Source organism: Lycium ferocissimum, chromosome 4 (genome assembly GCF_029784015.1).
Source record: "Lycium ferocissimum isolate CSIRO_LF1 chromosome 4, AGI_CSIRO_Lferr_CH_V1, whole genome shotgun sequence".
Taxonomy (NCBI): domain Eukaryota; kingdom Viridiplantae; phylum Streptophyta; class Magnoliopsida; order Solanales; family Solanaceae; genus Lycium; species Lycium ferocissimum.
This window is the reverse complement of record NC_081345.1, coordinates 29470119-29493915: the sequence shown is the minus strand read 5'-3', so window position 1 is coordinate 29493915 and position 23797 is coordinate 29470119. Positions and strand designations below refer to the sequence as shown.

Sequence of the window (23797 nt, the reverse complement as noted above, 5' to 3'; positions counted from 1 at the left end):
TGGTGGTTTTGGGCGGCCATGATTGTGTTTTGGGAGGGTCTCTTCTTCTCCTTCGTCCTTTTATATACAAGTCAGCACTCCTTGCTCTTTGATTTTGTATTGCTCAACTCTGTTCGTTTGGCTGTGTTAGATGTTAAGACTACAGAATTACTAGTAATTTGTCAAAGATTAGAGTCGCGTATAGCTGATCTATTTATTTAACTTCATGAAGTCAAGCACCAAGCTTGTTAATTACTGTGTAACAATCTTCATTCATATGTACATCAATCTGAAAAACATCTGAAACAAGAAAAAAGGGAAAGAAAGTGAAATTAACTGGAACTTCAATGGTCCTCGGATGGTATTTCCCTTCCAGTTTGCCATCATTCCAATTTATTGTTCTTCAGTAAAGCATAATCCTCAGCTACATTGTCACGGTGATCCAACAACATCCATTACTCACATGGATGCAGCAGAGTGAAGATGCCAGCGCACCGCAATTGGGCTCCTCACACTGTGAATCCCATCACTCCACTCAATCGAACCAAATGCAGATCCAATCCCTTTCGATATCTCCAGTCCACCACTGCTCTTACTCTTAAAGCTAATCTCATACGACAAACTATTCTTTTCCTCACTGAAAACAAGCTTCGATGGTGACACGCTCACCTCCACAGATGGAGGTGCGTTCACCTTCACTTCATACACAGCATCTGTATTTTTGCCTACATTTTTCACCACACGCTTGTATTTAACCACACCGTTACTTTCACCGTTAAAAACAACGGAGAATGACGGGTAATTCAGGTCTCCCGGAGTATCCAAACTCCGTTGACTGCAATTCACCCTCGAAGAATCTCTCACGAACACAGCAACATCGTCGCCATCATAGCCAATGCTGCATAGGAAATTCACATAATCGCTGGTCTCAATATCATAAACCAAACCCGGATCCAGTGCTCGGTTCGGGTCGACATGCCCGGATCCATGAACGAAATGAGTAGATTCTTTTCCAGTGGCAAGATCACTAAATACCTTACCAGAGTTGTCCAAATTGTAAGCTGTTGTCATGAGTGCTGACTTTATAGCTGCTGGGGTCCACTTAGAGTGGGCCCCTCTAAGTAAAGCAGCTAATCCACTAACATGAGGACACGACATGGAAGTTCCAGAAATAATATTGAATTCCACTCTTCTCAGGTCAATGTCCAAATCAGCTGGCCCATTAGCTCCTGTCCAACCCGCTAAAATGTTGACACCCGGTGCAATAACATCGGGTTTAAGAATCTCCGGTGTCAAATGATTCGGTCCACGGCTGGAGAACGCTGCTACACGTGGCGCTGCCGGAGATGTCCCAATAACTGTTCCTCTAAACACAATCGTAGCCGTTGGTGATCGATCAGACTTAACATATTTTCTTATCTTATCTCCTGCTTTTTGACCAACCATCGTCGCGGGGAGAAGATGTGAATCTGCAACAAGTTCTTCACCAGAATCAGCCAAATTAGCAAGTATCATCCCGACCCCGCCTGCCAGCTTCACCGCACTTCCTTTCTCGACTCTAGCATTGCCTCCACGGTCACACAGAACAATTTTGCCAGCGACTTTTTTCGCGTCCAACTTTCCTGGATAACAGTATTTGCTACCACATTCCCCGGAATAAACCACTGGCAATTTGGTTTCGTTCAAGGGATCGCCAGAGTACAAGGAAACGCCACCAAATATTCTATTATCTCCTAGAATAACATCTGCTGGAAACTCTCTATCTATTGTTGATGCACCAACAGTGAGTATCCACGGGGCAATGTTCACTGCTGTATAAGCACCAGGACCCGAATTTCCAGCTGAGCATGAGACGAGGATGCCATGTTGGGTTGCACCAAAAGCTCCAATGGCAATGGAGTCATAGAGGTAATGTGGAGCATATCCGTTAGCACCGACAGAAAGTGAAATAACATGCACACCATCATCAACAGCTTGATCCATTGCAGCCAGTATATCAGAATTAAAACAGCCATTTTTCCAGCAAATCTTGTAAGCAGCTATTCTTGCTTTTATAGCCATTCCTCTAGCTTCACCTTTTGCATATTGGTAAAAACTAGCATTTGATACTAATGAACCAGCTGCAGTGGATGCTGTATGTGTTCCATGTCCTTCAGTATCTCTTGGTGATTTCGATTCTTTTGTTTCATTCATTGGGCCGTGTTTAGCTTCATACCCTTTGTAAAACATTTGAGCACCTATTATTTTCCGATTGCATGAAGTTTCAGGAAAATCTGGTCCAGTCACGCATTTCCCTTTCCAACTTGGAGGAACTGGAGAGAGATCCTCGTCGGAAAAACTCAGTCTTTCCGGCCAGATTCCTGTTGTTTTTTCAAAAGATGGAGCAACAAAAAGATTAAAAGAATAATTAAAAGTGTCTATCAATAATTAGCAATCATTGGGGGCTTAAAATAGCCAACTTGAAGAAAGAAAATTTGCATAGTTAAAAGGGTTAAGGGTCAAAAACACACTTCAATTATCACTTATTTTTTTTTAGTTTCTAATTGAACTATCAAGTGTGAGAATTTCCTAACTAAACTAACAAAACACACCTCAATTATCAGCTGTTCACTTTTCCTATCTAAACTATCACGAACAGCTAATTTGCAGAACACACCTCAACTATTAATTGTTTTGCAACCTTTACAACCTAGTTGGTGATAGTTCAGGTAGGAAAGAACACACCTCAACTATTAGTTATTTTGCAACTTTTGCAACCCCATTGGTGATAGGTCAGGCAGGAAAAGTGAATAACTGATAGTTGAGGTGTGTTTTGCTAACTAGTCGGTCATAATTTAAGTAGAAAACTAAAAAAAAAAGTGATACTTGAGGTTTTTTTTTTACCCTTATCTCTAGTTAAAACTCAAAACAACTTAGTAAAATATATTAACAAACTAAGTGTAATCCCACAAAGTGAATCTGGGGAGGACTGTACGCAAATTTTACCCTTATCTTGAGAAGGTAGAGAGTTTATTAGCAAGAAGGTAAAGAGTTTGTTGCCAATAGACCCTCAGCTCAAAGAAAGATGAAAAAGAAGCTCAACAAACTAATTTATCCAAATTTAAAGTTTTAAAAAGTAGGTTCATCCTAAAACTAAGAAACTTAATATGCTAAAAAAGTTACTGCAATAACTGAAAGCAATTTTTAAAAATACCTGTGTCCAGAACTCCAACAATGACGTCGTCAGCATAGTCGGAGTTGGGCCATAGGCCAAAGGTATCAGCAAGTCCCAAGAAGGTAGGAGTATGTGTGGTGTGGAGATGGTTGACTTGGTCAGGAAGGACAGAGATTACGCCGGGAATACGGCGGAGCTGATCAGCCTGCGCGGCGCTGAGGCGGGCGGAGAAGCCCACCGCAGCGCGTTCGTAGGTGTAGAGGATATTAGAAGGGTGTTGAGAGAGTGGAGAAACGGATCGGATAATTGAGGAGTACCAATGGTGGTGGGTGGTGAAAACATGGGGTTTGTCTGATTTGGAAACGTGGATTATGAAGGTTTCGTGATCGTTGGATTGGATGGAGAGGGTCAATGGAGTGAGGCAGAAAGAGATTATTAAAAGGAATGAAAGAACGGAAATTTCCCCCATTGTAGACAGGAGGAAAAAGTGATCGGCGAAGTGTTGACGGAATGAGATATGTAGGAAAGTAGAAGAAGCCAATTGAGTGGGACTTATTGGGCCACGTTGAAGATGCTGATTGATTCACTTTCCATTAATTTGGGTACCCAGCCAGATATTTTTATAATGGATAAATAATGATAATTCATTGTTTTATTGGAATAAACTGAGACCTACAACATTATTGTCTATAGCTCTTATTTGTTTCTTGCAAGTTGCTTCTCTCCTACAAATAATACACGCAACCCATGATTTTGTCCATGTCCGTGTAGAGTGTTGTGTGTGATATGATTTTGATAAGTGGAATATGATTGCGGTATGTATTGCCAGTAGATTTTTTTCTTTTTCTTTTTATGTCCCCATTTTCGGCGAAACCAGAAAATCATATTTTTTTGTGACTTTGATAGTGTAATCTTCCCTGTAGTTTCCCAGTTTTATCTTTTTCGGATGTCTTCCAAGGGACACTTTGATTGATAGTATAATCACTATACATAGAAGAGTTGAAACTCGTAATTGTGTTTAAAATCATAACATTTGGTCACTTCAATATGAAGTCGCAGCATTCATATATTGGCTTTTAGTGGATTTGGAGCTATACAATAGCCCTAAAAATCATGATTATTTTATACATTGAATAGGCTGATAATAAAGATAAGGCAAGCAGGATTAGAATCTTCTAATCAACAATTAAATGCACACTGATACTCCCGTTCTTGCCCGGTGTCTTTTGTGACGTTGTTCATTTGTAGAATGAATACATTCCTCATTTCATCCACATACATAGTTGCAGATTTGACGTTGTCCTTTCACCAACCCCTTTCACATGTTGCCCAATCAACGAAAAAAACATTTTTTTCACATTCTGATGTTCTAATCACAAGAAATCATAACTATAATTAATTATGCATTCTGTATAGCCGCAAAGCACTTTCAAAAATCTTGCACCTTTATCTTTGAGTTCTATTTTGGTTGAAGTATAATCCAAAGTCGAAATCACAAATCTTATAAACCCTATTATTCTTGGAATAGAGTCATTCAAAGAATTAAAGAACATATCCTAACAACTTACAGAATCTTTTATTTTCTTGAAGATCACCGATATAAGCGATTGATCACTTCATAAGCATTACTACTTGTTAGGTTTGTAATAGTTTTGATGCTCTCTCTCATCGAAGACATAACTTATAAAATAAATAAAAGTTAAATCTCTCTGATTGTTTTTAGATGGCCACGCTTTTCAAAATATCTCTTTGACGTAAACAAACACAAACGTATTCTACTATCTACTTTTTCTACTTTCTACTATATAATAAGTGTGAGCCCATGGACGACCAAGGGCAAATCCGTCATTTAGCTCAAGGGCAAAGAGATATTTAGCTTTTCTCAACATAAAAATTCCAGAAGAATCTTTCCACTTCTTTTATCTTTTTGTTCCAACTATGGAGAAAATGGGTTGGACTTCAGACTTCTCTTTTCTCCAAACTTTCAACGACTGCTCTTCGACTTCATCTTCTCAACTGGATGTGCAATTTTAGGTCAGTTTTTGTCTCAATCTTTGCCCTAATCAGATTTTTCAATTTCATAGCTAATGTTATTCTACCTAACTCTCTCTTCAGTGTTCGTCCGAATTCATTTCATTCCTTTTGTTTCTCAATTTCGTCCTTAATCTCTTGCAGAATCTGCTTTTTCCTGGATTAATACTACTTTAATTGACTTTTCTATATAGGAAATATCTCATAGAGATTTTATAGATTCAAAATTTAGTCAGGTGTAGTCTCTGCAACAACCAATGATGGGTTTTCTTTTTCGGATTTTATGGTAGTGATATGTGTGTGATTTATTTATTATATTTGTTTCAATTTTGTTTTCATGCCATTTATAGCATTTGGAATGCTGGAACATACATTTTCACATTAAGAGCTCGGCTATTTTCCTTAACATTCAACAAGCTAGACACATGTAAAGCTTACATATCAAACCAAGAAAGATTCTGGTTTTGTTTGCATACCTCCTCTGGACCTCTGGTGGTTGTATTCTCTTATGTTTCTCTTTGTTCTTGATTCGCTTGATGTTACTTCTATGCATAGCGAGGTGTTTCATGGGGCAATTTGTTTTAATTTATAATTTTATGCGAGATTTTGGGATTTGAACTTAGGTTTTGAAATTGGGGGTTTCTATGTGTTTACAAATCGCAAGATTTGAATCTTAGACGTGAATATTGATGATTCCATCTCGAACCGGGAGATTAGATACGAATGTAGTCGATTATCCAATTTTTTGGGATTTAACTAGATAAGTCCTTTTCCCGCTTATGGATATGATTATAATCAACTATGCATGTCTCTTAGTTTCTTTTTGAGTTTCAAAGAGATAGAACTATGAGCGTGGAACTCATTCGGAACTTCACTAGATATCTTCACTCATCAACATGGATAGCTACAGACAAGTAGGGAAAGGGATAACTTCTTAGTGTTTCTTCAGATTTTTCAGCCATGCATTTGTTATTTTACAGTTAGAAACACCAATTGAACCTCCATATTGCAATTAGTCCTTATGAACGTTGTTTGGTGAAAATTTAATACATGAGCCATTACCAAATATAATGCTCTCAATTTTTTTATTTCATAGGTCTTTGAAAGTGGAAATTGCTCGTGCATTGTGGGGAAAAAGGGACAATGCTTCAACTATAAAAGAGGTAATTTCTATACTCTTTTATTATGATGTTATGTGTTTATTTACGATGTTAAATTGTTGTACTTTATATTTTTATGCATATTGTATAGATGTGTCTACTTTAGAAATAAATTAAATGCTAGCTTAAGATTACAAAATTTAGACTTTAATATACAAATATTATGAAACGCGCGAGATTGTTTATGGTTGTATTATTCGTGTGATTCAATATAGTTATTTCGATTTTGTCTTTCATTCCATTTTAGCGTTCTGAGGAGCTAAATTTATGGATGTTGAGTCTAGCCATGTGCTCTATTTGGAAGGAGTCACTATTACTGAAGAAACATTGTCTAAGGAAGCCTAGCCTACTATCCCAAAAGAGGAGAGGGGAGACGAGAAGAATGTGAATGCAAAAGGAAAGGTAAAAGTTCCGAGCTCTGTTTGTTGGTGAGTCTTCGGGATCTCTTTGATTTACTTTCTTTATCATTTATCCGTTCAAGTAATGTTATTCTTGAGATACCTTGATGAAATTTCTGTTAAGGAGCTATTGTGGTAAGAAATTTTGGTGTTAGCATGTCTATTAAGGTACCCTAATGAAAATGTTTGGTAAATGTTTGTTGTTATGTCGCGTGTTTATTAGACCATAATGCCATGATGAGAGCCTATTTGTTTACCACAAGGGGGTAATCTACAAGGAGGTTAATTACATAAAGATAATACGTAATTAACCTTATACAAGTTACGTCGCCTCTGAGTGGTTTTGCTTTGTTTGTGTGAATAAGGTTGTTCTCCAGGATTTGTTCTTTACCATTCTCACCAGAGGGAGGTTTATTGTAAATGAGTGTGTTTTCATAATCGCTTTCTTCAAAAAATTCGTTGAATGAGATATATTTATCACACATTCATGATTCACCCTTCGTGCATAACACTTATGTTCAAAATGAGCTCACGGGATGTCGAGGAGAATAGAAAGGTTTGTGTATTATTAGTTGCATCAAAGTTCAGGGAAGTGAATACTAAGTTATGCTGTAAAATTATGAGGAAAGGACTAAGAGAAATTATAGAGAAAAGAGATTCCATTAGTGAAATGGCCAAAGTGCTTCGGTAAGAAACATTTATACTGCACCGATTTGATAGTCAATGTATCAAGCATCATAAAAGGCAGAGGTGCAGGAATGTAGCTAGGGCCCGAAGTATAAAAGTTTCTATGTCGTACTTCCCTAATGATTCACAAAAGAAGAGCCTCTTAGACTTTTAGGCGTTTTGAGTTTTTAAAGTACATTTCTGCTATTTTCCAAAATATTCACTTTTTTATTTTTTATTTTTAACGCTAAGTGCATTGCAGTACATGAAGAATTGAAATGGTAATGTCGATTTTTAGCCGGTACTAGATATATAAACTCCTCCGTAAGGACTCTTTAGATTTTCTTTTCTTAGTTTGGGCTTAGCAAATAACCTATCACATTATCGGCGAATTCATGGCCATTTCACAAAATGAATGTGATAATAATTTTGTGTGAGTGTTACGTCTAATAAAATAACTGGTAATAATCGCTTTGATAATCAATCTTTGTTTTAGAATTATGGAGCTTCTTGATAGTGCTCAGTCCAAACTCAAATTCTACTCAGGCGCATCATCAGTTGAGCATAAAGAGAAAATTTACTGATGTATTCGTGCCTTACTGCAGGAGAACTGAAAATCTAAAACTATAGATTGGCTGCAACGATGTCACTTTCTGCATTCACAGGTTTGTGTGTCTCTCTTTTGAGAAACATCATGAGGTACATGGTACATCTACAAATAATTTTTATGTCGTGTTCTTAATTTTATTGGTTTCATTGACACAACAAAGACAGGGAAAGAACTAAAAGAGGACAAAGCTTTGTTTGCTTTTCGGAAATCTTTGGTAGACTTACAAACTACGGCCCGTGAAAGAGGTTGATGTGAAGAACCATTGGAGTGATTTATGTAACGACATCAAGTTAGCCACAAAAGGTGAGTTATAGAAGGATAATTCTATCTTATCTGCACATGGATGTCTGAAAATAGATGACTGGTGTATATGTAGTTCTATATTATTTTTATTACTGATCAGTGACGCCTTTTCAATTTTTGGCACTAATTAATTACTGCAAATCGATATGCCCATGCAAAAATCTGTTGTATCAAGCTTGTTCTTGGTTACTGGTTGATCTATGTGCATGTGCAAGTTTTCCTTCTTTATTTGTAGATGCAAGTTTTGAAATATATGCCTAGATGCATGTTTTTGGTTCTACAAAAATCAAAATGGTATTTGAGTATGAAAATGGGTCCTTTACGGTCTTATTGAGGGTGAAATTGGTGTTTAGCAATACAATCTATTTTGGGGGATAAATAACCATCAGAGTAGGTTAGCGTCGGAAGAAATTGAAATACATTCGTTTGGAAATGATGAAAAAAATATTCTTTCTTTCCAATAGCACCCAACAGCTTTAATATTAATTATCCCAATTGTTGTACTTCCTAAGATGAACACCCCCTACGTTTGTGAAATCTATGAAGTGATCAGTGCTGTACCAACAAAAAACTTGCAATGGTGTTAGCCATACAGTAAGAAGAGCTTTGTAGGTGTCGAAACTATGGGATGGTATTGGCCATAATAGGAGTATTCCTAATATTGATGTAGGTGATTTCCGTCCTTTAAGAAGTGTAAAGACTTCCCGAGAAATTGTTACAAGGGGTTTCTATTTGGTGGTTTCTCTTGTGCATATGCATTAAATGGACAGTTGTTGTGGTTAAAGAAATTTGCTTATATTGACTAACTGAGGTCAGGTAAAATAATTTTGTCCTCCTAAATAAAGAGCTGTTACCCTTTTGAAATAAATCATAGTGAGTGGGAAACTGGGAAGTATCTTCAATTGTTTCAGCTTATGTACAGAGGATCTTTACAATGTCCTTTTAAGACATCGTGCGGTCCGTTGATACTCGTTGATCTAGGTGTAAGGGAAGCAGCTTGAAATACTTTAGCTGGTCATAGTAGTTCCAGAAGAATTTAAGATTGTGCCTAAAGTAATCAAGAAGTTGGAGATTTCATCTTTATGCAAGAATATGAAGTCAAGTAAATTTTGGATGAACTCAAGGATACTGCCTGAAAAATCAAGTATGTATATTACTAATTTAGATCTCCTCCATTTTTAGTTCTTTTTCTGATCTGAATAATACTTGCATAGCTTTGTGATTTGGCAACGTGATACACAATTTTTATGGAGCCAAATCCTTTTGACATTGCAAGAGATTTAGTTATGCCTACACTCAAATTGAGAAAGGCACAACTGCTTGACCATTATAAGGCAGTTTAACTCGAAAATGTATCCTCTAATTTGTAACAATAGTTGTTATTATTTCTTTGTCTCACTACCTACTGATAGTAACTATCGTGTTATAATTTTGAAGTCAAAATAGGTAAGAAACCGATCAGAAGGAAATGTTTTAAAGCCAGCTTTCTGTATTTTAGAGCTTTCACCACATATAAATTACTACTCCCACCATCCCAATTTATGTGATACTCTTTACTTTTTCACCAATCCTAAAAATAATGGCACCTTTCTATATTAGTAACAATTTAACTTTGAACTTCCCATATCAACAATTATTTTGTAGGGAAATAAAGTATCTACTCACTTGCTTAAAGACTTTTTGTCTTGTACATAGACGTTTCAATGACCTCAAAAGTCATGGAACAAAGGTAAGAAAATTTACACTGTGACCTAATTTAACTGCAGTTTTGCAAGTTAAACTAATGCTTTTTTGACAGCATAATGTCATCTTCAGCTGGAATGTCGGTTCTCTATGTTCTAATTGCTGATTGACCTATTTTTCTTCGATTGACCCGGTAAGCTCTCATCTCGATTTAGTTTCTTCAGTGTTTCTTGTACGTGAATGACTTATTTCTTCCGAAAATCATGTGCAAAGCTGAATTTATTTACAATTGTTGCATATATAAGGGTTATAAAAGCAAACCTGAAACTATTGGACTTTTCTAAGGCACCTTTAGATTTGACTTTTGTTTGCGAGGTAGCTTTTTTCCTTATAAGAGATGGAGCACATGTGGATGATGAGGAGCACAAGAAAGGATGCAGGGTGCTTGAACAAGCTTTAGATGAGCCTAGCATTAGTTGATGCTTGTAAGACAATGCTCGGATGTAAAACCACCTGGTGTCATTAGGCACTTAAGATATTCAAGGCATACCTAAATACGTGTGCTCAAATTTGTGAAGTTGGTTTGCTTTGATGCTTCTTTAGTTCCTTGGTAATTTTTTTGTTAGATTAACTTTCGGATGGATTCAATGATACTCATTTATGGAAGAAGAGTGGAGAGCGACTCTTTAGCTTCCAAATTTATCTTAGGAGTTTGGATTGGAGAGTTGATCTCTAAGTCGACTTCTTAAAACATTCTTCGAGGCTATATTGACAAAGAAAATTCTTTCTTACTTTATAGCCCGCATGTCCATCGTTACACATGTACATTGTTACTTTTGCGAAACAAACTTCTAATTTTAGTATAGCTCGTGTCTCCCATCTTTATATTCTATCAAAATTAAGCCGACTAAACAAACAATAATTTGGGCACGGGCCCGTGCCGTCGCACGGCACACCCCATCTAGTATATTAGAAGCAGGTTGGTGCTTTCGTCTCCGTCTGTGGAACCCCCCCCCCAACCCAAACAAAAAAAAAAAAAAAAATTTGGCCCCCATATTAAACGAGCTCTAAAAAAAAAAAAAAATTGAAAAAAAAAAAATCATGGGCCCCATATTCAACAACATTCGCATTTTTAAAAAAATTGTGGGCCCCATATTAAACAACATCCAAGTATTAAAAAAAGTGGAACCCACCACATCCAAACTCACGGGAAAAAAAAAGTGGACCCCATTAACAAAATCAAGCAATATTTAAAAAACAAACAATGTTAAAAAAATGCGGGCCCATATTAAACACGATGCGTATTCATAGTGAAACACTAATATAATAAAGTTTTAAATACGGAGCACAAACTACAATGTTATATTAATCGTGTTTTGAACATAAGTATCCCATATTGACAAAAATCAAGCAATATAAAAAAAAAAAAATGAATCCCATATTAAAAAAATAAACAATGTCAAAAAAAAAAAGTGTAGACTTTGTATTCTTAGCAAACACTAATATAATAAAATTTTATATACGGAACACAAATTACAATGTTATATCAATCATGTTTTGAACATAGTAAAAATTGTAAAAAAAAAAAAAAAAATTGTGGGCCCCATATTCAACAACATCCGTTAAAAAAAAAATTGTAAAAAAAAATTATGGGCCCCATATTAAACAACATCCAGGTATTAAAAAAAAAAAAAAGTGGAACCCACACATTCAAACTCAGGGAAAAAAGTGGACCCCATTGACAAAATCTAGCAATATTGAAAAAAAAGTGAATCCCATATTTAAAAAACAAACAATGTTAAAAAAAATATGGGCCCCATATTAAACACGATGCGTATTCATATCAAACACTAATATAATAAAGTTTTAAATACGGAGCACAAACTACAATGTTATATTAATCGTGTTTTAAACATAGTATCCCATATTGACAAAATCAAGCAATATATAAAAAAAATGAATCCCATATTAAAAAAAAAAATAATGTCAAAAAAAATAGTGCAGACTTTGTATACTTAACAAACACTAATATAATAAAGTTTTAGATACGGAAAGACAAAATTACAATGTTATATCAATCATGTTTTGAACATAGTATATATAAAAAAAAAAAAAAAAAAAATTGGGCCTCATATTAAACAGCCCATAAAAAAAAATTGTAAAAAAAAAATTGTGGGCCTCATATATATATGACCCCATACTTACAAAGATCAAGCAATATATAAAAAAAAAAAAAAAACCCACCATCTCCAAACTCACGGTAGAAAAAGTAGACCCCATATTAACAAAATCAAGCATTATCAAAAAAAAAAAAAAATTGAACCCCATATTCAAAAAATAATGTCAAAAAAGACTTTGTATTCATAAGAAACACTAATATAATAAAGTTTTAGATACGGTACAAATTACGATGTTATATTAATCGTGTTTTGAACATAGTATATATATATATATTAAAAATAATGCAAATTAATAATGTCCAAAAAAAATGCACCCCATATTAAAAAATCAAACAATATTCATGTAATTTCCAAAGTATCTCATTAAGTCAATAATAATGGATTCATTACCGCGTGCGTATCAATCCATTAGTGGGAGCAAATGAAATTATTGTACAAGTAACATACTTAAAATACTTATATATTAAAATAAGATAGAATTTAATTACTTTTTCATTTTTCCTTACTCTAATAAATGTGAAAATAATTGTGGGCCCCATATTAAACACCATGCGTATTTGTAGCAAACACTAATATAATAAAGTTTTAAATACGGAGCACAAACTACAATGTTATATTAATCGTGTTTTGAACATAATATCCCATATTGACAAAAAATCAAGCAATATATATAATAAAAAAAAAAGTGAATCCCATATTAAAAAAATAAACAATGTCAAAAAAAAAGTGCGACTTTGTATTCTTAGCAAACACTAATATAATAAAGTTTTAGATACGAACCAAATTACAATGTTATATCAATCGTGTTTTGAACATAGTGTGTGTGTATATATATATATATATATATATATATATATATATATAAATATAATACAAACTAATAATGTCCAAAAGGGTGGGCCCCATACTAAACGACACCAAGCAATATAAAAGATAAAAATAAAAAAGAAGAAACTATATAAAGCATGGGTTTGACCCATGTTTCATCGTCCGTTGTCCTTTAAAAAAAAAAAAGAAAAAAAGTGGAACCGACCACATCCAAACTCACGGGAAAAAAAAAGTGGACCCCATATTAACAGAATCAAGCAATATTAAAAAAAAAAAATGTGAATCCCATATTAATAAAACAAATAATGTTAAAAAACAAATGCTTAGAAAATCAAACAATTAAATCAATAATAATGGACTCTTTAGAATAAGGAAAAAATTAATTTCTACTTTGTTTCATTTTAAACATGTAAAATTAATTTAATAATTTGAATTAGAATTATCTAAATCAAAATTTGATAAAAAATAATAAGTATTTTACACCGTTAAATTAATCGAATTAAAATTGAAAGTATCAACTGATATTCAAAATATTGCTATTGTTTTATCTGAAAGAGAGGAAAATAGTTTCTTTTTAAACAAGTCTTCTCTTTTAAAAGGTATTAATAAATTTTCGTAGCAAACACGAATAAAATAAAGTTTTAGATACGGAAAGCACAAACTACAATGTTAAATTAATCGTATTTTGAACATATATATATATATATATATATATATATATATATATATATTATCATTATCTAAACACAACTACATATACATGTATACACTATAATCAAAGTGTTGGTAAGGTCTTAGAAGACGCATGGTGCCATCTAGTATTAGAAAAATGGGAGTTGGATGGACGAACATAAGGGTATTATGGAGATTACGCACTTCTTACCCACTGCATTGTCTATTTTATCCCTCTGAACTTTAACTTAAAGTTGTCCCCATTGAGGGCAAATTAGTAATTTGGTCTCCCTTCTCTCTTAAAAATTAACACGTCAATGTTTCCAGAAGCTACTCACTGTTCTAGAGATATTTATGCTCATTCTGTGTTTTCACTTTCTTTTTGCTAAGACGAGCCCAAATTACTTACTCTCTGTTATGTTATAGCAGTCTGCTTCTACTGATTTTTCTGCATGACATTTCTATTTTTTATACTCAAACTAATTTCAGGAAGTATCAGCCATTTCTCACCTGCCCAGCACAAATATCAAGGAACTAGTGTTAAATTCTTAAATAATACAGTAATTATTAATTTTTTGATCTAAAGTGATTGATAATTTGGATGGAGGGAGTACTACTTACTCCATTCGGCCCATTTTAACTGCCTGCAAATTTTAACTGCCGCTTTTAGTTCAAGAAATTATTCAAAATAATTGCCACTTTAAAAATTCCAGATTAAAGTTGGCAAATTATACCATTAACGTCAATGAAGTAGTTCTTTTTAATGGTTGTCAATTCTCAAAAAACATATACTCTCTCCAGATAAAAAAAAGTGTTCACTTAACCTTTTTTTTTTTTGTATCAAAAGAGTGTCCATTTATCAAATCAATAAAGAATTAATCTTGTCTTTTCATATTTGCCCCTATTAATTATGTGATTAAATCTCAATACCCATTTAATGAGGGGCAGTTTAGTCAAATTACCTATTTTTTCTAGGAGTTACTCCCTCCGTCCCGCAATAAATCACCTTAGCCAAAAACACGCATATTAAGAAACCAATAATGCAATGTGAAGTTTACCAAATTACCCCTATATAATAATAATAAATTACTTTTACCTTTTGATTAGAGTATGCACAAGAAGTAAACCTTTTGACATTAGGAATCCAACAATACCAAAGCTTACTATGTGGCTTTTCCAATCATCATTTAGATGTTACTTTATTGTCTAAGGGTAGAATTAGAAAAAACTAGTCAATTTATATCTTGGTTTCCTAAGGTGACACTTATTATAGGACAAAAATAATTGGCTAAGGTGACACTTATTATGGGACAGAGGGAGTAGTATTTTCTTAAGGGGTGTGCAAATGTCTAAGTGGACACTCTTTTTTATCCGAAGAGAGTAATAGATAAAGAGTAACTTAGTACTCCCTCCGGATCAAAAAAAGCGTCCATTTAGTCTTTTCTTCTTGGGTAAAAAAAGTGTCCACTTATTAAATCAAGAAACAATTAACCTTATCTTTCTAGATTTACCCCTATTAAGTGTTATGTGATCAAATCCCAATGCCTATTTAATTAGGGGTAATTTAGTCAATTTACATATTCTTTTCTTAGAGTGAGTAGTTTCTTAAGGGGTGTGTAAATGACTAAGTAAGCCTGGCAACCGGTTTGACCGGAACCGGACCGGTAACCGGTTATAAAATCGGCTGTTCTTAGGTCCTAAAAATCGAGCCTACCGGGTTTCAAACCCGAAACCGGACGATCCGGTTTCAAACGTTAGAAAACCCTTTTTTTTTTGTATAGTATTTATTAGTATATTGTAGGTATATTTACATATGTTATATAAGTTTATATATTTACTGACTAACAGCATATACGTGTATATATATATATATATATATATATTAAGTTATATGCTTAAGTTATACTACATATACCTAAAATATACATTTACCGACTAACAGCATATACGTGTATATATATATTAAGTTATATGCTTAAGTTATACTACATATACCTAAAATATACTAAGAATATACTTAGGTTATATAACTTATATATAGTTATAAGTTATATATATATATATATATATATATATATATATATATGTATTTAAGTTTTATGTATACTATATATACTTATATATGTTTAAGTTATATATATATATATATATACTTATATATATATATATAGTTATATGTATTATAACTTAAGTTATTTATAGGTTAAGTTTTTTTCTAAGTTTATATATATATATATTTTATAAATTATATATATTCTTAGTATATTTTAGTTATTTTTCAAGTATATAACTTTTTAGTTTTTAATTTAAGTAGATGTATATTATAAGTATATTCTTAGTATATTTTAGGTATACTAAGGCATTTCCAAAGGCATAGCCTCAACCCAAGACACTTACAAACAAACCGTATTGGGTAATCTTCATGTTAGACCTACATCTTCATTAGAAAGGAATACTATGGAAAGAATACAATTCGGAGTTAATAGCTTAGTAGCCTTCCAGCCATCAAATTGGACTTTTACTTTCTAATCCTATTTCATTAATTAATTCTTCTGCTTCTGAGTCTAATGAGTCTGTTTTGATTTTTCTTCGGTCTACACTTACTTCATAGAATATATTTTTTTACGTATCCGACATATATTCATCTACATTTATTAATGTTTCTTGAAAATCTTCAATTAGCTGAGAATTTCTTCTTCTTTTTTTTTAATAATCTGGACTCTGTCCAGTTAGGAATCTTATGACACTGTTCATCTCTTTCTCTTAATCTTAGTTCTTAACTACACCCCGGTTACCATGGCCAACATCGTCCTTTATCATTTGGACATTAAAACGGCCTTTCAAACACCTAGGACTTTATAGGTTAATTCATTGAGTATATTAAGAAATTAAGAGAATAACCATATACTAAGAGTAACAGATTCATAATAACAAGTAAGTAATTACTCAAACATAATATATTAATTAAACATGAGATAATTTACGTAATGGGGAAATAAGTACAGAAAACATAGTTAAAAACTTACATGATTTGAAGATGGAGAGAAGTTTCCCTTTCGGGGAACCCGAAAACTACTTCACACTAATAGAAAATAACCTGAAGGCTTAATACTATTTTACAAGGAAGTTTATATTACAAAAGGTTTTGACTGAAAAAGGGGTTGGGGCATTTTGAGATAGGGAATATGGAGCTTTTCTTGAGAGAAGTGTGGACTTTTCTTTCGACTATCTTGCTTCTCCACAAATCTTTTTGCTATTTATAGGTGTCTCGGGTACTTTAACTCCGAATTTTAAATTTGTGAAGAATCTTTTGAGTTCAGCTGGGTGCTCTTGGGGCCCCATCGTCACGTGAAATTTTTCAAAAGATACTTTATTTTTTTGTCCGTTTCTTTGAGCCGTCCACATTTTTATTAAAGCTACTACTTTATTAGAGCTACTTTAATAAAGTCTTCTTTTTCTGAGATGTCTTTGTCGTGTGTTATCATTATTGCCTCCACTAAAAGTCTTCTTTTTCTTTTTCTGAAATGTCTTTGTCTTGTGCTTCCACTAAAGTCTTCTTTTTCTGCAATATCTTCTTTTTGATTTTGTCTTCTTGTGATATCATTATTGTCTCCATTAATTTTTGTCTATGTATCCAAATTGTGTAGAGCAACCGAATCAAAACTCATGCCCGAGTCTACATCATTCGGATCTTGAGAGTCTTGAAATGCACTGTCCTGAAAATTAATATCATCTCCTTCGAAATATGAACTATGGATTGGTGACATCCCTTGACTTGGAGATAATTCTGGACTAGAATTTTTAACTATATGTTTATCTTGTACTTTTGTCTGAATTTTTTTTCTAGTATCTCTTTTACTATATTTTCTATTTTTTCGTTCTTTTTCTTTTTTGCAAGTAGGCCTTTCTTTGTAGAAGTTGCTCTTTTCGTAAGTGTCTTTGATAGTCTCCGTCTTGTCTGGAGAGATGAACATCCCTCATCTTCACTTTTTGGCAAAGTGACAGGCATCAACGGATTTGATGAGTCTTTACCGGCTACCGTTCAATCGGACTAATCAGATCTTTACCCGATACGGTGGGTCTAACCGCATTCATTGGGGAATGCACTGTCTCTTCCATTTTTTTGTACCGAGATGGAAACTACAGGATTGCTACCACTTGTAGTCTTTGTTCCAATATCTTTACTTGATCTAAGAGTTTCATTTTTTCTTGAACCAATGTCTCTTTCTGCTGATTTAGTCTCTTGACCACTTCAGTCATAGTAGAACAATGATCACAAAAATCACCTTGTTCGTGTCTTTTTGTATGTTGTATCGAGATTTTGTCTAAGAGCTTTGGAGAAATATAGTAATTTGGACCCAACATTCCTTTAGCATAGTCTCATGCCTCAGTAAAATCATTAAATCCTTTTAAAAAGAGGTTTTCTTATGTCTTTAATAGAGTCTAAAACTTCTATCCATGTTTGAAAAATACCATTAGTTTTACCATGAATTACAACATAAAATTTAAATTTTTTGTCTAAATTTCTGTCTGTGAAATACTGACAAAGAGAATTTATAGTAGCTACAAAATGTTTGGCGTCTTTTCTGTTATGCGAAATCCATAGATTGTCTACCAAACATCTCTGTTGTTTGTCTATTACATATTCTGGTAATACTTTAAAAGTCCAATTTGATGGCTGGAAGGCTACTAAGCTATTAACTCCGAATTGTATTCTTTCCATAGTATTCCTTTCTAATGAAGATGTAGGTCTAAAATGAAGATTACCTAATACGGTCTGTTTGTAAGTGTCATGGGTTGAGGCTATGCCTTTCCCCTTGTCTGAGAACTGGAAGGTCTCATGTTGTTCAAATAGAAAATCAGTTAGCAGTAATCTTTAGTCTACTTAATTGGTCTGCTAAATTTTTATCTTTCCCTTTTATATGTTTAAATTTTAAATTATAAATTGAAATGGTATCTAGAAAATTTAGCCATCTTCGTCTACTACTAGTTTTATCAATTTTTTTTTATAGAATTTAACTATAGCTTCGCAGTCTGTTCTAGCTAGTATTTCTAGTTTATTTAAGATATATAGTCTAAAGCTATTTAATCCGTATATTACAGCTAAAATCTCTGCATCTATACTACCCATATTTCCTTTTTCTTTATACTTACCACTTTGATAAGCACATATCTTTTCTTCACCTTTATTGCTATATGTATTTGGTTTTGCTTTTAGTACTGCTCCCCATCCTTCAAAACTACCATCTGTTTCTACAATTAAATAATCTGTTTCTAGTGACATATTTAAATCGGGAATATTTTTTATTTTTTCTTTGATTTTTTGTACTAATTTAATGTCTTCAGTAGTAAAGTGTGTTTGACCATTAGATCCAGTCTTGGAATACAATGGTCCTGCTATTTTTCCTAAATTCTTTATAAAATTTCTAGCATAATTGACTATTCCTAAAAAAATTTGTAGTTCTTTAACATTGTCTAACTTATCTGGCATTTCCAAAGCTTTCTTGGCTATATGAGGTTGTAACTTTATTTTACCTTCTCCTAGTACTACTCCTAAAAAGTTTATATAATTTTTACATAATTCCATCTTTTTCTTACTAATTATTATTCCATTTTCTACAAATAGTCTAAATACCGTTTGTAGGTGTCCTAAGTGTTCTTTAATATCTCTGCTAAACACTAGTATATCATGTACATACACTAATACAAACCTTTTATATTCTCCAAATATACTATCCATTTTCTTTGAAAAATTGGCGGAGCTGTCTTTAATCCAAATGACATTACTAACCATTCGAAATGTCCTTCAGGACAGGTAAATTCCGTCCATTCTATACTTTCTTCATGCATTTGTACCTGCCAATATCCTGATTTACAATCAAATTTACTAAATAGTTTCTTTCCTTGGATTCTATTTATTAATTATGTCTTATGTGGTAACTTATATCCATCTGTCCTATTATTATCATTAAGTCTTTCATAATTTATTACCATTCTTGCTTTTCCTCTTACTATTTCACTATGGTTTCTTACCACAAATGCTGCAGATCTATGTTTAAAAGTAGATCTCCGTATTACTCCTAAATCTCATTGTTCTTTTATTTGTATTTTGAAATCTTCTATATCTTGATTTGTTGCTTCAATAGAAGCTGTCTTAATTACATAGTCTGGGTTTATTATATCTAATTTACATACAATCCTATTATTTTTCCAATGTTTTAACGGTTTTTCCCCTATAATTTCTATTTCATCTAGTATTTTTATTATATTATCTAGGTCTTTTTGATTTTTTATTACTCCTATTCTTTCTATTCCTATTTTAAAATTATATAACTCTGTTTCTATATCTATTAGAGTATAATCTTTTTCTAATATATTTTCATTTTCTAGTATTTCCTCCTCTTCTAGAATTAAATTCTTTGTCTCTGTCTTACTTTTGCAACATGTATTATTCCCTTGACAGTCTTTACAACAACTATCTTCCTTCTTGTGCAGGTTTATTTGGTCTGTGGTAGGGATCTTCTTATGACGGATTCTAGTTTCGATTTAAGAGCTTATCTTGGTGTATGAGTAATATTTTTTATGAAAATTACTCCATCTCTTGTAATCATACAACTGCCATTATTATATAACATAAAGTCTAATCCTATGACAAAATCTACATTTATATTAAGGTCTCTTATCCATATCTTATCCATTTTATAGCTTGGTTTATAGAATTCTGAACATGTATTTATAAAACTAATGTATGCCTTATGAACATAATGTCTATATATGTTATGAGTCCCAATCGCGAAGAGTTCATGATCTATAATGTTGTTGCATTGCCTCATGATCTAAAAGTGGATTATTTCCACCAACATCAATATCTAAATTAGGTGTTTCGTTCACAAATGTTTCCTCATTAAACCCACCCCTAACAATACCACTACTACCGGCACCACGTCTAAATCTCTTCGCCATTATTAAATAGAATTAATTTAAATCACAAGAAAATAAATTGCAACAAATTAAATTGCTAGAATTAAATTGCGTAAATTAAATAGCGAAAAATAAAGATAGAGTTGGAACGAAGGTACCAAATTGTCGGACTAATTTCCAACAAAGTGAAGGCGGCTAGAATTGCAAATCCACCAAAGCTACTTCGGATTATTGCAAAATCACCAACTCCACCAACAATATTTTAATTGCAAAATTAATAATTGAAACTAGAATAAAACTTTATAATATTTAATTGAGAGAAAATGAGAGAAGAAGAGTGAATTGGTGTGGATTAAAATGAAAATGGAAAGGGGTTTATATAAAGATGGGGGATGGGTTAAAGTGTTAAAAAAAAATGTTTGGGGGGGTTGGGGGGCCAAAAGGGGAGTTTGGAACCGTTTGCCAACGGCCATTTTTGCAAATGGACCGTTGGCCAACGGTCCAGCCCATTTATCCAACGGCTACATTTTAAAAAAAAAATTAATTTTGACCGGTTTAACCGGTCCCGTTCCGGTCCCAAAAAATCAAAACCGGACCTGTAGGTTTTAAACGGTTAACCGAAACTGGTAAACCGGTTCCGGTTCCGATTTTACCGGTTTGAACCGGTTAAAGCAAACCGGTTGCTAGGCTTATGGCTAAGTGAACTCTTTTTTTATTTATCCGGAGGGAGTAAACTATACCTTATATATATTTATTATTTGTTTCTTAATGAACACCATTAAAATGGGATGGAGTGAGTACTAATCTTCAGATTTGATCGAGTAGATTGCCTTCCTTCATTTAATTGTCACTACAAGAAAGTAGAATTTATTTTACGACGACATTTATTTGGTGACATTTGAAACAAATGTCGGAAAATAAAGAATTTCTTGACATTTATGAACAAATGTCATAAAAACAATGACATTTGATGCCAAATGTCGTAAAACAATGACATTTGGTGAAAAATGTCATAAAAACAATGACATTTGGTGTAAAACGTCGCTAAAATAATGATATTTGTTGTAAAATGTCATTGTTTTTAACGACATTTAGCGAAAATGTCGAATATGTCATGACATTTGGTCCAAAATGTCGTCATTTTTCACGACATTTGATGTAAATGTCGTTAAAACAATGACATTTCATAAAAGTGTCGAATATATTTGATCCATTCAAACCGATAACCAGTTCTCTGCTGATTAGTCTTTTCTTCGTTTAACCAACTTTCAGTCACCAGTTTCGTGATGGTACTGCAGTTCCTTCTGGCTTTGAAAACTTTTGATTGGGCCTAGAGTGAATTGAAGAGATGATGAGTTTCCGCAAGAAGTTTAAGCTAGCTTTTGTTGATTCAGACTATATAGCTGAAGTTGTTGAAGCTTCTGCCCAAGATTACGAGGGAGTAATTGGAGAGGTTCAAGTATGTAAATCCAACAAACAAACTAATAACATAATGTCTAAGTAATACATTGTACAACACTTCTGCTTTTTTATGGTGATGATGCCATCTAAACTTATTCACTTGGATTTGGACGGGATCAAATATTGATTAGCTAACTTACCTACCTGTTTGTCATTCATTTGATCATCTCAACTTTGAAATAACAGGGCGTCATGCGGAAGTTAATAATTGCAAACCTTGAACGAAGATAAATCAGATAACAATGAAAATCTACTAAAAAAGAATAATATTATAATATGATTTGATCAAGTGACCTGCATATTGAAAAACTAATATAAAAAAAGAAAACATTAAAATTAAAAGAGAATAATCTCCCTCTTAACGAAACTCTTGTAATGACTACATTGTGGATGCTCTTATGTCTTTTGTGTGAGAGAGACGAATCTTCAATTTATAGAAGAACGAAACTTTTCCTCCAAGAAAGGATTATCCAATTATGGAAGAGATCACCAAGGAAACATTTTCCATCAAGAAAACATTTCTGAAATAAAACACAATTATGGTAGAATCCAAATAAGGTAGGAAATTCAAGCCAAACCCTAACAAATCTCCCCTCGGCCTGAACTTTCTGTTGAAATAATCTTGATTCCCATCTTCATATAATCTTTATCACTGTTGCTCTTGCCATGGTTAAAAATAAAGTTAAAAATATTATGGGTTAAAAATTGGTTTTAAAATATTTTGTTTTTATTTTCAAAGATGCAGCAGGAGAGAATTTTGAAAATATGATTGAAACTTCGTCTCCACATGTAGCACTTTAATTTTTTATTTTTATTTTTGACTTATTGGATAAAAATCTTCATTATCGACAATAGGCTGCAACTTGATCTGAACCTGTCTTCAACCTCGTTGAACCATTAGCTTTGATACCACTTGTTGGGATCGAAATAACAAGGCGTCATGCGGAAGCTAATAATTACAAACCTCGAACTACGATAAATCAAATAACAATGAAAATCTACTAAAAAGGAATAATATTATAATATGATTTGATCAAGTGACCTACATATTGAAAAACTAATATAAAAAATAAAACATTAAAACAAAGAGAGAATAATCTCCCCCTTAACGAAACTCTTTTAATGACTACATTGTCGATGCTCTTATATTTTTTTTGTGTGAGAGAGACGAATCTTCAATTTATAGAAGAACGGAACTTTTCCTCCAAAAAAGGATTATCCAAATATGGAAGAGATCTTTTCCACCAAGGAAACGTTTCGATCAAGAAAATATTTTTGAAATAAAATGCAATTATGGTAGAATCCAGACAAGGTAGGAAAGTCAAGCCAAACCCTAACTCTTACTAATCCGGCTTGGTGTCAGATAATAACAACCCTTCTGTAGATCCTTTTTTCCCTTTTCAATTATATGGCACATTGGATGTAAGAACAGATGAACAAGTACTTCCAATGGAAGCGTTTTAGAACATCGATCTCAAATGAACAAGTTCTCACTCAAGGGATGCACATGGAAAGCAAATTTCACAATTTTTCTTCTCCTTTTCTGTCATCATCCAATGCTTTCCGACAAAACAATGGAAGCACTTAGGCATTGTTACTAAAATGAGTGTTTGAAGGTTGATACTGCAGGTGTTATCGTTAAAAACAAGGTGTAGCACAGCCAATTTTAGCATATCATATTGCCTAAAAGGAGAGTTCTGTTTGAAACTCTGCCTAGGAATAGCATTCTAATTTTAAAATGTAGTCATTTG

At 33.2% G+C, this 23797-nt stretch overlaps 1 protein-coding gene and 1 long non-coding RNA gene across 4 annotated transcripts; one reads left to right on the top strand and one right to left on the bottom strand.

Annotated features, from left to right (window-relative positions):
• Window positions 1-174: 174 nt before the first annotated feature.
• On the bottom strand, window positions 175-3776 carry LOC132052180 (subtilisin-like protease SBT1.4). The gene is made up of 2 exons (XM_059443578.1): window positions 3173-3776; window positions 175-2339 (listed from the first exon to the last, which is right to left on the bottom strand). Exons 1-2 carry the CDS (start codon window positions 3600-3602, stop codon window positions 439-441), a joined length of 2331 nt encoding a protein of 776 aa, XP_059299561.1. The 5' UTR covers window positions 3603-3776; the 3' UTR covers window positions 175-438.
• Window positions 3777-6537: 2761 nt separating this feature from the next.
• On the top strand, window positions 6538-10609 carry LOC132054549 (uncharacterized). 3 transcript variants are annotated; one of them, XR_009414323.1, is made up of 7 exons: window positions 6538-6752; window positions 7994-8053; window positions 8163-8301; window positions 9283-9445; window positions 9946-10030; window positions 10100-10177; window positions 10340-10609. It is a non-coding gene; the product is annotated as an uncharacterized LOC132054549 (long non-coding RNA). The 3 variants fall into 3 exon arrangements; XR_009414322.1 differs by having other exon boundaries at window positions 8159-8301; window positions 10364-10609; XR_009414321.1 differs by having other exon boundaries at window positions 8159-8301.
• The last annotated feature ends 13188 nt before the right edge of the window (window positions 10610-23797 follow it).

What these genes read in the sequence shown, in the direction of transcription:
- LOC132052180 (XM_059443578.1), bottom strand. Translation starts at nt 3,602, where the DNA reads ATGGGGGAAATTTCCGTTCTTTCATTCCTTTTAATAATCTCTTTCTGC. An exon ending in TGTTGGAGTTCTGGACACAG is followed by an intron (nt 2,340 to 3,172) that starts GTATTTTTAAAA and finishes AAAAAACAACAG; the next exon opens with GAATCTGGCCGGAAAGACTG.